Source organism: Canis aureus, chromosome 30 (assembly GCF_053574225.1).
Source record: "Canis aureus isolate CA01 chromosome 30, VMU_Caureus_v.1.0, whole genome shotgun sequence".
NCBI lineage: Eukaryota > Metazoa > Chordata > Mammalia > Carnivora > Canidae > Canis > Canis aureus.
Genome location: NC_135640.1, coordinates 31,566,832 through 31,582,946, shown reverse-complemented (window position 1 = coordinate 31,582,946; position 16,115 = coordinate 31,566,832). Strand labels below are relative to the sequence as shown.

The window sequence follows — 16,115 nt, the reverse complement described above, 5'->3', positions numbered from 1 at the left end:
CCCCAGGATCATGACCTGAGCTGAAGGCAGATGCTCAACCACTGAGCCACCCAGGCGTCCCAGTACATTTCTAGTTTTTATACATGATCGTCTAGGGCTATCACTGGGGGGAGAAAGAGAGAGCAAGCCCAGAGGGGAGGGGAGGGAAGAGGAAAGGAGAGAGGCTATAGGAGCAGTGCCCAGTTAGGACACGGAAACTTCCCTCTGGTGACCTGCTTCAGCCTCTGAACGGTGCAAGATGGAAGTGAATTATTTTAACTTTTACTATAACAGACATTTGGCCTTCACGTGGCCTGTTTTCTTATCATCCGCTGCCATTAGGGCAACTCTGTCTCTGACCCCTCCACATTTTCTGAAGACAAGTTCCAGGTCAGCGCTGCCAGAGAACCTAAATAAATCTCCTTTCCTCGCCCCCCTTCCCACCATGATGGGCCTTTGTTTAATGACACGGATCCCGGAAACCAGGACCAGAAAGACATCCTGCAGGCATTTCAACATCTATCTTGTCTTAAATGCTTCTGTGTTTGGTTCTCAGGATAACTGAGATGCAATAGCGATGATAAAAAAGAAAATTCTTGGGACGCCTGGATGGCTCAGTGGTTGAGTATCTGCCATCAGCTGGGGTCATGATCCCGGGGTCCTGGGACTGAGTCCCACATCAGGCTCCCCTTGGGAAGCTGCTTCTCCCTCTGTCTGTGTCTCTGTTTCTCTCTCTGTGTCTCTCATGAAAAAAATAAGTAAAATATTTTTAGAAAGAAAGAAAGAAAAAGAAAGAAAGAAAGAAAGAAAGAAAGAAAGAAAGAAAGAAAGAAAGAAAGAAAGGAAGGAAGGAAGGAAGGAAGGAAGGAAAAGGGAGGAAGGGAGGAAGGGAGGAAGGGAGGAAGGGAGGAAGGGAGGAAGGAAGAAAATTCTTTGACTTGTCCATTTTAAGAAATATAATCCTTAAAATCTTTGGGGGGTGGATAAAAACATGTTTCCTCTTATTAGTTTTCTAAGGATCGTTATGTTCAGTCATTAACACCTGTCCACGGTGCTTAATCAGCCAGCCAAGGCGTCTGGTTTGGGGAGCCAAAGAATCTAATTCGTTATTTGAATGATATGTTTCAGAACCTAGAGATGGCTTTTAGTATTTGCCAAACAAAATTTCCTGCTTGGGTACAAGAGTTAAATTCACGACGTTCTATTGATCGTTCCCTTTTCTCCTAATATAAAGCCTTTTTCAAGCCATTGAGAGGGAAGAAATTGCTTGCACCTGAGGTGGGAAAAAAAGAAAAAAAAGAGAGGAAGCAACGATGGTGCTAACATCTAGGTGTAAAAATGATGCCATGAGACTTTAGCCAAGAGCAATCGTATAGGCAAACAAAAATGGAATTCTTCTAGAAAGTGAGTCATGGAGTGAACTCGCTTATGGCCTTTGAATTATGAACCAATTATGACTCACTTTATCCTGGAACCTCCTTCTGATTACCTTCCTTCTAAATTATCTCTCTGTGGGGACTTCCCTCTGCACAACCACCATTGTACGATGGGGCTTCAATAAAGATTATAATAAAAACGGAAGGTTAGGGGCAGCCCTGGTGGCTCAGTGGTTTAGCGCTGCCCTCAGCCTGGGGCGTGATCCTGGAGACCTGGGATCAAGTCCCACAACAGGCTCCCTGCATGGGGGCCTGCATCTCCCTCTGCCTGTGTCTCTGCCTCTCTCTCTCTCTCTGTGTGTGTGTGTGTGTGTGTGTGTGTGTGTGTCTCATGAATAAATAAATAAAATCTTAAAAAAACAAAAATAAAAAAAACCTGGAAGGTTAGTTGGGTTCCCTTTTACATGGGTACCCCATAGTCATTGAAAAGTGAATTAAGCCATGGCTAAGCTTAAAGTATTACTTCTGAACTGAACTATTTTCCACTATTTTTATGAAATTTTATGGTTAGGGGCACCTCGGTGGCTCAGTGGTTGAATGTCTGCCTTTGGCTCAGGTCGTGATCCTGGGGTCCTGGGATCAAGTCTCACATCGGGCTCCCTACAGGGAGCCTGCTTCTCCCTCTGCCTATGTCTCTGCTCTCTCTCTGTGTCTCTCACGGGTAAATAAATAAAATCTTTTTTAAAAAAGAAGTTTTATGGTTAATCCAAATAAAAATAGCCTCTATAAAAATTTAGGTCCATCTTTTTTTGCAATTTTTGCAAAGCTGAATTTTGAATAATCCAAAGAACCAATAACCAACAAATACTTATTTATAGCTGTGGAATTCATTTTATGGTCACTTTACAGTTTTTCTACCTTCCTGATTATGTTTACTATTAAAATTAATTCTTATTTTCAAAACCATTATTAAGTATTGGAGTGTTGTAAAAGGAGGTGATCTAGAGTATTGTCTGGGATTAGAAATAGACCATGAATAATTTTCAAAGTCAATAATCCAGCAATAAATAACAGAATTGATAACACAACACTTAAAGGATAATCTTGCTTTAAAAAAAAAAGTCATACCAATCAGCTTGATATTATTGTCTTCATCTAGTAGCAAATTTTCTATCTTCAAGTCCCTGAAATAAACAAAACCACAGAACATTACAGAGAGGCATTTGAAATCGTGGAATCAACATTTTGCTTCTGAAGGCAATCAAACTGTTTGAGAGCCACTTTGAACCAACCCAAAAAGCTTTCTGCCAAAACTCACACAATCGATAAGTAAATATTTATAAAGATGATATCATTAATTGCTGCAGACTGAAAAAGCCAAAGCATTTCAGAAAAGCAGAGAGCACTGAGGGCAAAACACATCGTGAGAAGTTTCCGGAAGGCGTGGGATCAAAGCTGAGACCTGGAGTTTAAATAAACGGGGTTGGGAGAGGGTGAAAGAATTATTCGAAACAGGCGCTGCCTGAACAGGTGGGGAAATACAAATGTGGCCACACGTTTGTGAGCTGGTGAGCCACCAACCAGCGTGAGGAACAGTTTCGAGGAAACAGCTAAAAAAAAAAGTGAGAGGTGACATAATTTGCCAGTCTTTCAAACTCCATGCATGGAGCCCAAGTGTCATCCACAAGTTGGCAAGTGAAAATCTACTTAAGCAAGCAGGTACCACGGTGGGCAGAAAACCACCTCCAAAGAGGTCAGGTCCTAATGCCTGGTATTACACCCGAGTAAATATTAATGTTACATTCCCAAAAGGAATTCAGTGTGTGGATGGAATGAAGATCGTTAGTCTGTGGGGGACTCTGATCATTGACACAGAGGTGACTTGAAGAGCAGAAGGAAAAAATGCACAGGCTCATGCTGGATGGGAGGTGACTTTGGCATCTGTGCTCGCGGACTGTAAGCGGGCAGGAAATATGTTGGCCTTGCTTACCACTGTACCCTCAGGACCTTTGCACATCCCAGGTACTCAGTAAACACACATGAATCTACATTACCAGAGAGATAGTTTGGGATTTCAGAAGAAAAAAAAGCCACATGGGCAGAAATACACATTTGGGGGGATGCTTGGGTGGCTCAGTGGTGGAGCATCTGCCTTTGGTTCAGGTGGTGATCCCGGAGTCCTGGGATCAAGTCCCGCATCGGGGTCCCTGCAGGGAGCCTGCTTCTCCCTCTGCCTATGTCTCTGCCTCTCTCTGTGTCCCTCATGAATAAATAAATAAAATCTTAAAAAATAAAAAAGAAGTATACATTTGGTCATCAAAACCATCAAAGTCGATGAATACAGTATAAGCATCTTTAAGCTGTAGCCTGTCAACTCAGATACACCTTGAGGATTGGATGTTAAGAACATGCTTCTCTTACAAACACACCAAGTTTTATTCCATGGTTCTGAAACACACAGCATTCTTGGTCCAGTTTTTCATTTTTCCCATTTTGAACAGAGAGGCACAGTCACAAGAAATCTTTTTTCCTCCTAGCCCTACTGAAAGGAACAGAATAGTGTGATCATAAGCAAAAATGGCAATGGACAGCAGTACTTCCAAGTCGTGAGACAAAAGGGAGCAGTTGCTAGGACTTTTGGTAAACGGGAGAGCAGTGTCCCATTTAACGGGGACAGTTGCTCCCAGCTCGGTCACGGCACCACCAGCTCCTCCTCTTCTCCAAGAGAAGCTAGAAATCTGGATTTTATCCCAAGTTTTAAATGCTAGCAACACATTCACATTTAAAACAGTAACAACCACACCGCATGGGCCAACCTCGCAGGCAAGACGTGGCCTGCAAACCACCAATTTTCAACCTCAGTACTGGGAGGGGGGTGCGGTTGCTGAGTCTTAAAAGGACAGGAGATGAGCACTGGGTGTTATACTACTATATGCTGGCAAATTGAACTCCAATTTAAAAAAATACCAAAAAAAATACCAAAAAAATAGACATCACCTATAAAAAAAAAAAAAAAAGACAGGATATTGCTCAGGGAGAAGATGGGAGGGGAGACGGGAGTCAGGGACACTGTTGTCACGGGAACATGAAAAGGAAGCATTTCAGGATGGAAAGAAGTCAAGTGTAGAAAAAAGTGAGCTCTCGGAAGTGTCCAATGTCTTTCAAAATTGGAAGGTGGCTGGGAGCCTTAGGGATGGGCACTTGGATGAGAAGGGAGGTCTGAACTGAAACTTGCAGCTAGAGAATATGAATATTCCCCAACGCACATGCCCCCACCAATGGGGGGAAGAACTGGATCCTTTCACCTGGATCCAGTTGAAACAACACACAGATGATATAAAAACTATGTCAGCCTTTAAAAGGTATCATCTATGTCCAAATGCAGGGTAATCCCAAAAATAAGGTAATCTCCCCCTCATTTTTCCAATGGGAGGATTCTCATTTCCCCCTCAGCAAAGGGTTTTTGGAAAACACAAATACATAATTTTCAAAAATGCAATGGAATTATCAAATGTCTATCTAGGAAGCTGCACCATCACCTTTAAGAGCATATGCCATATAATGTCAACTTTAGAAATATTAACCCCACACCTTCACATTTCGTGAAACAATTTCATTGAAATCCGTCACAGCCAGGATGTGAGCGGGATGACGTCTACGTGTGGCGTCACCAGGGCAGCACAATCTTAAAGTTGACCAGATGTTTGTCAAAAAGCACTTTTTGAATCACTTGCTGGTAATCTTACCACACGCTAATGAAATAACAAGCACCCATTTAAAATCTCTGTAGATTAACCACTCAGTGGATTGTTTTTAAGAGTTGTCTCCCAAACCTTCACAGCTAGAAGTTATTATTAAAGCTGCGTAAAGGGACACCTGGGTGGCTCAGTGGTTGAGCATCTGCTTTGGCTCAGGTTGTGATCTCGGGTCCCGGGATCGAGTCCCACATCGGGCTCCCTGTAGGGAGCCTGCTTCTCCCCCTGCCTATGTCTCTGCCTCTCTTTCTGTGTCTCTCATGAGAAAACAAATAAAATCTTAAAAAAAAAAAAAAAAAGCTATGTAAAATGTCCTGGCCTCCCCTTTCTGTCCATTTCTTCAGATTTCTAGAGCTTCCAAAGTCATAAGTGAGTCCAGGTGAATGTGTCTTTTCCAGCTAGTACTCTGTTGTTGGAAATGAGACACATTCTCTCTTTGGAGGAGAGCTAGGACATGATCTGATCTGACCTTATATTCGAACATATACGGTAATTCCAAAAAAAAAAAAAAAAATACTGCAAAGCACACACAAAACAGTGGGCCAGCATTAGCCCAAACTGTGATCCTGTGAAAACTGATTATAAAGCAGCAGTGCTATTTAAATCTAAAGGAAGGCCACAGTTTGTTTCTTGCAAAATTAAACCTCCTCCCCTGGAAAGAATGGAAGCCACACTAAGGTATTGAAGGTGAAATTTGGTTCAGAACATACACTACGGAGAAAAACACTTTAAAGAGGTGAAGGATCAGAAAGCAATTGCCAAGAATTATAAAGCCAAGCTGGATATTTCTGGGATGACAAAAGCCTAAGAGAACAACCATAATGATTAGAAGAATGATATAAATGAAAGACTAAAAATAAGAAAAAAATGCAAAAGACAAAAAAAAAAATGCCCACTTTTGAAAGCGGGAAAATGTCATAAAACCAGGGGTGGAATGAATAAAAGGTAATAATTAGGCGAAATGAGAAAAATAAAATGGGTTTTCATTTTCACCCACCGCATCCCATAGTAACCCTACTCCAGCCCCCAGGGTGAATACTCAGAACAAACCTGTTAACCCGTTGTCTGGCCATGTATGACCCTTTCGCCAATGTTTCTAAAAGATTTCAGCAATAACCCATGTCACTACCTAGAGATTCCATGACTCGTTAAAGGTGAGCTCCATTTGTCTCTGTCCAGGAGATGAGACCACCTAATGCACCCAAAACAAAGGAACATTCAACTGCTTTTGGCTTCATCTATTTCTATCTCTTGCCTTGTCTTTTGAAATAGTTCTAGAATGAGGGGGAGAGGTTTTTCCTTCTGACTCTTCAGGAAAAGGGCCTTTAAGATCCTATTTTTAAAAGTACATTTCACCTAGGTATTTACTCAAAAGAGTCAAGAACTTGTAGACATAAATGTTCACAGCAGCTTTATTCATAATTTCCAGAACTTGGAAGCGACCCACCCATCCATCAGTAGGTGAACAGATAAACTGTGGTCCACCCAGACAACGGAATGTTATTCAGCAACAAGAAGAAATGACCTATCAAGTTGTGAAAAGCCAAGAAAGAACCCATATGTGTGTTTCTGAGTGAAAGAAGCCAGTCTGAAGAGGCCACATACTGTGTGATTGCAACAACCATATATCCTCTGGAAAAGACTAAACTATGGAGACAATAAAAAGATCCCTAGTTGCCTCAAGGAGGAGGAGGATGAATAGGTGGGGCATATTTTTTATGGGTGGTGAAATTATTTTTTATGATACTGACATCATGCATTTGTCAAAATCCACAGAACTGTACACCACAGAGCGAACCCTCATGTAAACTATGGACCTTAGTTAATAATAGTGTATCAGTACTGGCCCATCAATTATAACAAATGTACTGCACGATCACAAGGTATTAATAGGGAAAAACAGTATGGAAGGGGGATGGGAAGGCATCCCATGTGGGGACGCTTACAGTTTCAGCACATTTTTCTGTAACCCTAAAACTGCACTAAAAAATAAAGCCTATTAATTCTTTAAAAGTAGCTTTTGGATATTTTCCCATTCCTGGGAGGTGGGTCCTAGGAATGTTACAGCTACAATCAAGTGCCTCATCCCGGATGTTCCCCCCGGAGGGAGCATCCTTACCACCTGAAATTAAGGATGAGTCCCATTCAGCACCATGGGCCACTCAGACCCAGCCCAGCTGTTCGACAATGGTCAAAGAGGCCACGAATATTCCCAAGAGGCCACAAAATTGGGAGACATCTTTCTGGATAATAAAAGAGGGATGAATCTATTCATAAGGTTTTAGCATTAGCGTATTACGGCTTATCTTTAAAAGAAAATACTCTGTTATCCAGAACACCTCCCTGCGGTCCATGTGAAAAGCACTGTACTAGCTCCATCCCAGAGAACAAAATATTTGGTTCTGTTAAGTGTCAGATTGGCCACCTAGGAAGGAAGGTTCTGGACAGCTGACTGGTTCGCACTTGATGATGGAGGCAATGCTCAATTTCACAGTAATGTTCTCTGATCGGATTAATCACTTTGTGGAGGGGAGAGAGAAGTAAGGGGCTCTTCCCACAGTCCTGCAGTGTGAGGAGCTTCTCCTTGTGGCAGGCAAACTGGAAGTTCAGAGTAAACTTATAACTCAGAGGGGAAAAAAAAAGGAAAGAAAAAGGCCCCTAGATGTGGAGAAACAGCTTTTTTCCCTTGGCCAAAGGAGCTTCAAAGAGGAGACAGGACAAGCAAGAGAGGGAACTGGCATGCCCTAATATAAGGGGGCATCAGAGGATGGGGTTACCTAGACAGCCCTGGGGTGGGGTGCATGTGTCTTGGGAACTTACTAAAGGAAATTACCATGTGTCTTGGGAACAAAAGAGGGAGCCAAGCCCAGAAGAGGCCTCCCGAGGTGCAGGCACAGACCTTTCTCTGGAAACTGGGCAGTTCTGGGAGAAACGCCCAAGGGTCTCTCATCACAGCGCACTGCAGATCTGACCTTGGGTCTCCAGGTGCACTGTGCTTCGGGAAGAAGGAGACTGGGAGAGGTTGGTGGATGTTTCTCCAGCGACTGAGAGGGCCCACGGGGAAAGCCCTAATTACCAGCCCTTTGTTCTAGTTTATTTCAAAAGAACAAGCTCCAACAGGGCTTAACCATTAAAGGTTCACCCACAGGCTCTCAAGCACACCCCTCACACTCCCCCTGCACCCACCCACTCACCCAAACTCTCCTTGTATTTCTTGAATGATGATAATCTCTAAGGTTTGGAGGCTAGCCACCAAGAACTCCAGTCACAGCCTTCCCAGACAGAGGGGTGTGTGTCAGGGAGGACCCCGTTGCCATAACAAACATACTGGGCCCTGGTGCTCAGTGGGGGAGGGGAGGAGAAGCAGCAGCTGGGCCTCTTCCGAGCACAGGCAGCCAGGAGTAGTAGTGGGGAAGTGCGGAGCTGAAGTGTGTGTGTGGCCGTATGTTTGTGCATGTGTGTGTGTATGCACAGGTGCATGCATGGGTACAAAAGTGTGTGCATGCATGTGTGAATGTGGGAGGGCGTGGCATGTGTGTATATATGTGGGGGGACACGTATGGATGCCTGTGTGCATACGTACATGTGTGTATATAGGCGGGTGTGTGTGTGTATGAGTGAGTGGGCATGTGTTCCTGAGTGTGTGTGTATGTGCATGTGTTCCTGAGTGTGTGTATGCATGGATGCATGTGTGTATGTGGGCAGGCGTGGCATGTATGTGTATATGTGGGGGGTGAGCATGTGTGGGTACATGTGTACATGTGTGCATGTGTGTATATAAGGGGGCATGTCTGCGTGCAAGCATGTGTATGTGTGTGCATGTGTGTGCATGTGTGTGGGGGGGTGCGCCATGTATGTGTGCATATAGGCAAGCATGTGCACACATGAACGCACGTGCACACACACCCAGAACACTAGGATGGGAGTAAAGGAAGAGGTTCTCCTTGGCCTCCCCAGGCCTGGCCCAGTCCCGTAGGGAAGGTCAAAAGGTCAGATCCCTAACAAACCTCAGGCCTAGACAAAGGGCCCCTGGAGTGGGTGCCACTTGGGTGGTGACGGAAGATGGAAGGAGGAACTGAGCGCAAGGTGCCGCCAGGGTTGACGGCAGCGGAGAGCGGATGGTGTGACCCATGAAAGAGGGGGGAGGACCTGGGGCAGAGGTGCTGAGCACAGTTCAGGGCAAGACCTGGAGACCAGTGACAAAGACAGACAAGCTCACTGAATGACAAGCTCGTGGCCTAGAACAACTCACTTAAACATCGAGTGCCTGATTCTGGTCTGAAAAACTGCATTCTAAAGAGTGGCCGCCTGGCTAGGGCCCTAAGCAGGAGGAAGTAGGAAAATGTGCTCAAGTGTTTGGTGGCCACTGGGAGGCTATCCAGGAGGCTACCTCACCGCTAGCAGAGAAGGGGTGAGAGGCTGGAGCTGGGGATAATAGAGGTGCTAAGACCAAGTGCACTGGAGAGCCCAGGGAAGACTTGAAAGGGTGATTAATTGGGTGATAAGCAAACAGCATCGGGGGCCATTAGCCCTTAAATGAGAGGTCAGAGAGAAGGAGCCCAGGGGGTGGCCAGAGCAAACTCATACAGGATTAGGTCTGGAGAAGTTTGTGCCGGTGGAGATGGATTTTAGCAATAAGCTAAGAATAAAGCATCCAAGAAAAGCACATAACTCCCCAAGGTCATCAGCATTTTGCAGGAAAATGAGAGGGGTTTTTTGGGTTAAGTTTATCTTCAAAAGCACTGTATTAAAAGCAAATGATATTTTTTAATCGCTGATTTACTTGCGATATGGGCATTTTGATAAAACACAAGAACAATTCGTTAAGCATGCACCTGATTTATTTATTCAAAACGAAACCTTTTATTGAGATCCTCCAGCACTCCAGAAACGAACCATTTGTAAAATGAGAGAGCTGCTCAGTCACTAGAAAGATGCCACTCTACCGATTGTGACCTGAAAGTAAACAAATTGGTACTAAGTCAATGCAGGAACTCCCTTGAAATTCCAGGGACAACGTGGAATATTCCAGAATGAACAGGGAACTGGCCACCAGGAAGCTTCCATCCCAGTGCTAACTCTGACACTAGCTGTATTCATTCAACTTCCTTTCTTTCATTCAACAAAGTCTTGCTGTGTGCCTCCTGGGCTCGAGGCTGAGCTAGCTGATGGCCCGTGCAGAAAATAGATAACAAGCAAAGTAAGTCATCGTTCGAAAAGGGTTTGGAAAGCAAAGCCTAGTTTAGAGCGAGGACCTGAAGGATGAGCAAGATGAATACAAGCCCAGGACATCTGTGAGGCCTCGAGCACACAGAACGCTGAGCCTGTTTCCCACGTACAGAATGAATGAGGTGGGATCAGTACTAATGATAGCAAACACGTACTCGGTACTCTCTCAGTTTTGACACTTTACGTGAATTGGCTCCTTCAATCCTCACAAGCACGTGAAGTGGATAATCCATTATCCTTATTGTGTAGGGAGGCACAAGAGCCGGAGGGATTTGCCCAGTGCAGCTTTTAAGTGGTAGAGCCAGCGTCTGGGTGCAGGTGGTCTGGCTGCGCAATCAACACCGCTGACCACTAGACATCACGCTCCACAAAGCTGCTGCGTTCGAGCTTGGTGAAATCTCCTTATTTCCAATCATATTTGTTAAACCCAACTTAAACACAACACCTTTGATAGATATAACCAGCACCTTCGATACGTACTCTCTCTTAGCAGAAGGCCCTGGGATCCCAACTAGTTCCCGACTGTGAGCAGAGGTTACCCTCTTCTCATCTGCCTCCCCCCGCCCCACTCCAAAAAACCTAAAAGTTAAAAGAACTTAATAACCTACAAGTGCTTCTTGTCAGGCCCAAGAGAACAAAGAAACATCCCTTCTCTTCTAACTGCATTCCTCTTGAGCAGAGAGGGCCCTTTCCCAATATTGATGAATGAGTAAGGTCATGGCCTTGGGAGCGGCAACGCTGACGTACATCCAAACACAGGCTCGCACTCCCTTTGATCATGTGTCTCTCTGTCCTGGTCCCGCAGGCCCCACGGCTTGTCTCTTCCTGCTTAGGGACAGCGGTATTGTGTTACCCTGTTATGTTTTGTCTGTACAGTTTGATTGGACTTTGTTATTTTGAATGAACAAGATGAATCTCAAATTAGCCTCTTGGTATAATCACACTTTTCGTTGATTGATGTCAAGAGTCAACGCTCCATATACAATGGGCAAATCATCAGGTTTTGGTATCGTGCTGGGTGAGCATGTTTGAGAGAGAAAAAAAAAACAAAAAAAAGGACTTGCTATATCTTAAATGTGGAGCATCTCAGGCAATCCTAACATGGGGTAATGAAGACACGAGACCGTACTCTCCTTTTGTAAAAGTTAGCCCCAGCCCGGTTACAGCAAAAGACACGACGAAGGCCCTGGCAGGTCCAGTTTAAAATGAGCTTCTCTGCCAGCTAAGGGAGTCTACTATATAGAGCTTTGGGTTCCTTTATTCTTTTTCCACTCACAGTATTTACATGATTTTTCGAGATTTGCTGCCTTTCAATGATATTTCAGTAGTTCTGAGTAGATAATTAAATATTTAGATTTCGTGTCACGGGAAATGAGGGCTTTGCCAACATTAAGTTGATGAGAACATGAGGATATAGTATCGGCCTAATCAGCAACTGCGCATTTAGAGCATCCTCTGACACACATAACCAAAAGCGTTTTAAGTCATTGTCTATGCACAGCCACCCGAATTCATCCTAAGTCCTTTTGGATGATCCAATCTATTTGCTCAGAAATCTTCCCACCAGCGACTCCGGGCCACCTCCGAGATACTGTACTCTCTTACTCATTTGAAAAATCTAACAGCAAGATAATCATGAAATTCATTCCATCTTCACAGCATAGAAGAGAAATCTCCATCATGGAGAGGGTCTACAGTAGAGTATACCAGCTATGAGCTGCGGCACGTATGCTAAAAATTGGTGTTAATAGCTTCTGGGAGAGTCAAGACATCCAGCTCAAGTCACCCACGAGTCTCTTCCGAGCAAACACTTTCATGTGATGTCTCCACCACCTAAAGCACCTCCTGTCTGTGTGCACTGGCGCCCGTTAACACGAGTTCTAGAGAGAAAAACGAAGAACTCCTCCTAAACAGCACCTATGTCTCCAGTCTCCCCTAACTTTAAAAGATCTGAGCCTCTGCCATTTGGGGCTTATGAATATCTTTCCAAGGACAGAGGGGGAAGTAGAAAGCCGGGGATCAGAGGGAGAAAAGCACACCGTCTTTGCTATCAAAACATTATTAAATTCCTTCCTTTGACATTCTGACAGTAATTGCACTGAGAGGGATTGGAATTTGTTAAAATTACTTTAAAAGGGTTGCTGAGAGTTTCCTGCGGGAGAGACCAGCGAGCCATGCACAGCCCTCACTGGTTTTCCCTTTCTTGTCCTCGGAGGCCTGCGACGCTGGGCACTCATCTGGTTTCTGACAGCACGAAACCCTTGTCACATAACACCCCGTGTGACACCGCCCCCCCCCAGCGAGCCCCACAGAAAGCCCTGCCCCCGCTTCTAGCCTCTGCTGTGACCAGCGGAGTCCGTTATCCTGGCTGATTCATTCGTGAGGTTTCTGCCTTTGTCATCGTAATAAACCAAGATAGAACCAGGCTCACTCACGACCGTCGTTTTCCTAATAATGGCAGAACCGTGACACGGCAGACTTCAGAAGGGTATTGTTGGAAAGAGCCAAAAATAGTGTTATTCACTTAAAATTTCTGAATGTTCCCTTCCTTGCTGATCTAAACTCAAAGAGTTCCAATGAACCGTGATTTCATGATGACGTGTGTAACTAAAAATATGTCCACGAAGAGACTCTCTCACCTTGGTGAGGAAATGATCCACCTGCAAAGTGCCCCACCAAGGCTGACCCCGGAGCAGCCCCAAGCCAGGAGGCCTCCCCCCGCCATGGGGTCCCCTAGGCTCAAGCACCAAGGGGAAGAGCATCCAATCCCATCAGCAGGGAAAGACCCTCTTCACCTCGAAAGCCCATAAATCCTGTTAATGAAAGGCCTAGAGCTGCTTTCTTCATCGGTCAGAATACGAATGGCTTTCAAACACGAGAAGTTGATATTACGTCTACTCTAAAGGTCGAACATCGAGCTGCCATATGACCTGCCAGTTCCACTCCTGAAAGTAGAATGCTGCAAACAAAGAGAGGACACACGTTCACACCGTAACTTGTATGTGAAGGTTCACAGCCGCATTGTTCGTAGTGGCCAAAAACATGCAAACGCCTGAATGTCTATCAACTGATGAATGGAAAGACAAAATGTGGTCTCCCTACCACGGACTAGGCTTCAGCCATAAAAAGGAGAAGTACTGATAGATGGCACGCCAGGGAAGGGTCTTGAAAACATGATGCTAAGTAAAAGAAGCCTATCATAAAAGACCACACACTGTTCTTTTCCTTTGATAGAAAATGTCCAGAACAGGCAAATCCATGGACAGAGAATAGAGTTAGTGGTTGCCAGGGGCTGGGAGGAAGGGGGAAGAGAGAGTGACTGCTGATGGGTACAGGGCTTCTTCTTTGGAGGGATGAAAATATTCTAAAATCAGATAGTGGCTGCGGTTGCACAGCTTTGTCAATAAGTTAAAAGGGTCTGAACTGTGCGCTTTATGGTGGTGACTTTCAAGGTATGTGAATTGCACCTCAACACAAAAAATATTAAACGTACGCATGCATGTGTGTGTATATATAGGTGTATACACACACACATGCACACAACACATTTCATGACTTGATCTTGCTTTTTTTTAAGATTTTACTTATTTATTCATGAATGACCACAGAGAGAGAGAGAGGGAGAGAGAGAGAGAGAGAGGCATAGACACAGGTGGAGGGAGAAGCAGGCTCCCTGCAGGGAGCCCAATGCAAGACTTGATCCCAGGACCCAAAGATCATGACCTGAGCCGAAGGCAGATGCTCAACTACTGAGCGACTCCGGTGCCCTTGATCTTGCTTTTTAAAAAGGACAATCTATAAACCATGACCCCTAACTTTTCTCAACAACCCAGAGTAATTATTGATCATAATTTCAAGAAAGAAGGACTATGCATTTATTGGTGAAATCCACATTTCCTTGGGAGGAAAAGGGGGCCACTTTTAAAATATTTTTTCTTTTCCTTTTCATTTTAATACATTTCATTTCATTTTATTTTAATACTAAAAATAGGTATCACCACCAATGGCAACCATCTCTAAGGATGCTATTTCCACTCCCTTTTCTTGTGGAGCTCCTCCTCAGGAAGGAACAGCCTGTTCAAGAAAAAGTTTGATTTTCATAAGGATTGGCATCTGGCTTGGGGGAAACACCCCTGCCTTGCAGGAACAAGTTCACAATTTAAATGGGGATTCAATTCAGTTGAATAAAACAGCTACTGAGCAACTACTGCATATAAAGCAAATACAGCGGAAGCACCATCCCTTAGCACTCGCTGAAAAACCATCTCATGCCATCTTAACATTGAGTCTTCTTTCAGGCTCCTGAGCCCCTGGTCTCATTACGCTTTGCAAATAAGAACAGCAGCCAACCAGTAACATGACCCTTATTATGTATACCAAGCAATGTTCCAAGCACTTTTCATATATTAGCATTCTCCAAATTAACCCTTACACCAACCATGAGGGAAGTATCATCATCATTCCCGTTTTATAGAAGAAGAGACTGAGGTTCAGAGTGGTTAACTAACTTGCCCAGGGTCACACAACTAGGAAAGGGGAGAGCCAGGAGGCAAACCTAGGCACTCTGGCTTCCGTCACCCACAATGGTGCTGTCAGTTCACAAAAATAAGCACGCAGAGGAATCATAAAGCACGCTGCAACACCTGAGCCTTGCTCAGAGCACACTGAAGCGCTGTGCCGTCGGGATAGTCAGCACAGGGTCATCGGCACGGCATGGCCCTTACCTGTGGACCACCCCAGCCCGGTGCAGGTGCTCCACCGCAGAGATGAGCTGCCTGATGTATCTGCGGGCTTCAGATTCCTCCAGCCGCTTCTTCTCATAGATCTTGTGCATCAGGTTGCCCCCAGGACACAGCTCCATGACCAGGTAATAGCTATTTTCCGTCTCCAAGATATCAAGGAGCTGGGTGATGTTGGGGTGGCGGATCATTTGCTGAATCTGCCCCTCTCGCCGAAGGTTCTTGGTGACATAGGTGTCCTTTTTGGCTCTCTTCTTGTCAATGACTTTTATGGCCACCTGAGAAGACACCAAGAACACGGCTGTTGTCAAGCACTGCAAGCAGAGGGTATTCCCTAACGAATCCCAAGAACTCTAGGAAAATGCGTAGCTACTTCTCTGTCCGAGGAAAAAAAAAAAAAAAAAAAAAAAAACCTTACCTAAAATAGCAGCAAGGGGGTAAAAGAGGGAAAAAATGTAACATCAGGAACCAGATCCAATTAATTTTTTTTTCCAGATCCAATTATTAAGCCAGAGAGTGAAATCAGGCAGACTTGAATGGTCATCAGGAAGGCTCAGTGAAGAGTCCGTGTCCAACTTGGTTTTCCACAGCCTGAAATGCCAAGTTCCACTCCAGCCAAGGGCTCCCTCTCAGGCCAAGCCATTATCCATCCAGGGGCTGGGTTCCCTGGGGGCCTCCACTTCTGAAAGAGCTAAATCTGCTCCCATCTTCAGTTCAAGGGCATGGTTGGGGACCTGGGGGATGCAATGCCCTCTCCTTCCACCCTTTCTCTGCCCTGCACCAGGCTCTGTGGCCCCCAGTGTTCTCCTTCCCTTCCCTTGCTGAGTTATGGTGTAGGTTAGCTCTTGGCCCTAAATCAGGATCCAGAAGGTTGCTGCTCTAGGTTATAATTTAACTATCCACAGAACACCCCTCCTGGGTCACTGCCCCTACAATCAACATGTCACATGCACAGACCCTCCAGCTTTGTATAAAGATAGGGAAAGGGGGGGGGGGGGGCGAAGATTGTCCTTTCCAGCCAAAACTGCACCCCTTCC

The 16,115-nt window shown here is 44.9% G+C and overlaps 1 protein-coding gene across 2 annotated transcripts in view; it reads right to left on the bottom strand.

The window, feature by feature from the left end:
* HUNK (hormonally up-regulated Neu-associated kinase) overlaps positions 1–16,115 on the bottom strand; it is a 106,444-nt gene that overhangs the window by 47,555 nt on the left and 42,774 nt on the right. For both annotated transcript variants that reach the window (XM_077878989.1, XM_077878988.1), the window contains exons 2-3: positions 15,064–15,356; positions 2,484–2,539 (exon numbers count right to left, since the gene is read on the bottom strand). In XM_077878989.1, the coding sequence (XP_077735115.1) occupies positions 2,484–2,539; positions 15,064–15,269 (262 nt within the window). In that variant the 5' untranslated portion in view covers positions 15,270–15,356. The remainder of the gene's footprint in view (positions 1–2,483; positions 2,540–15,063; positions 15,357–16,115) is intronic.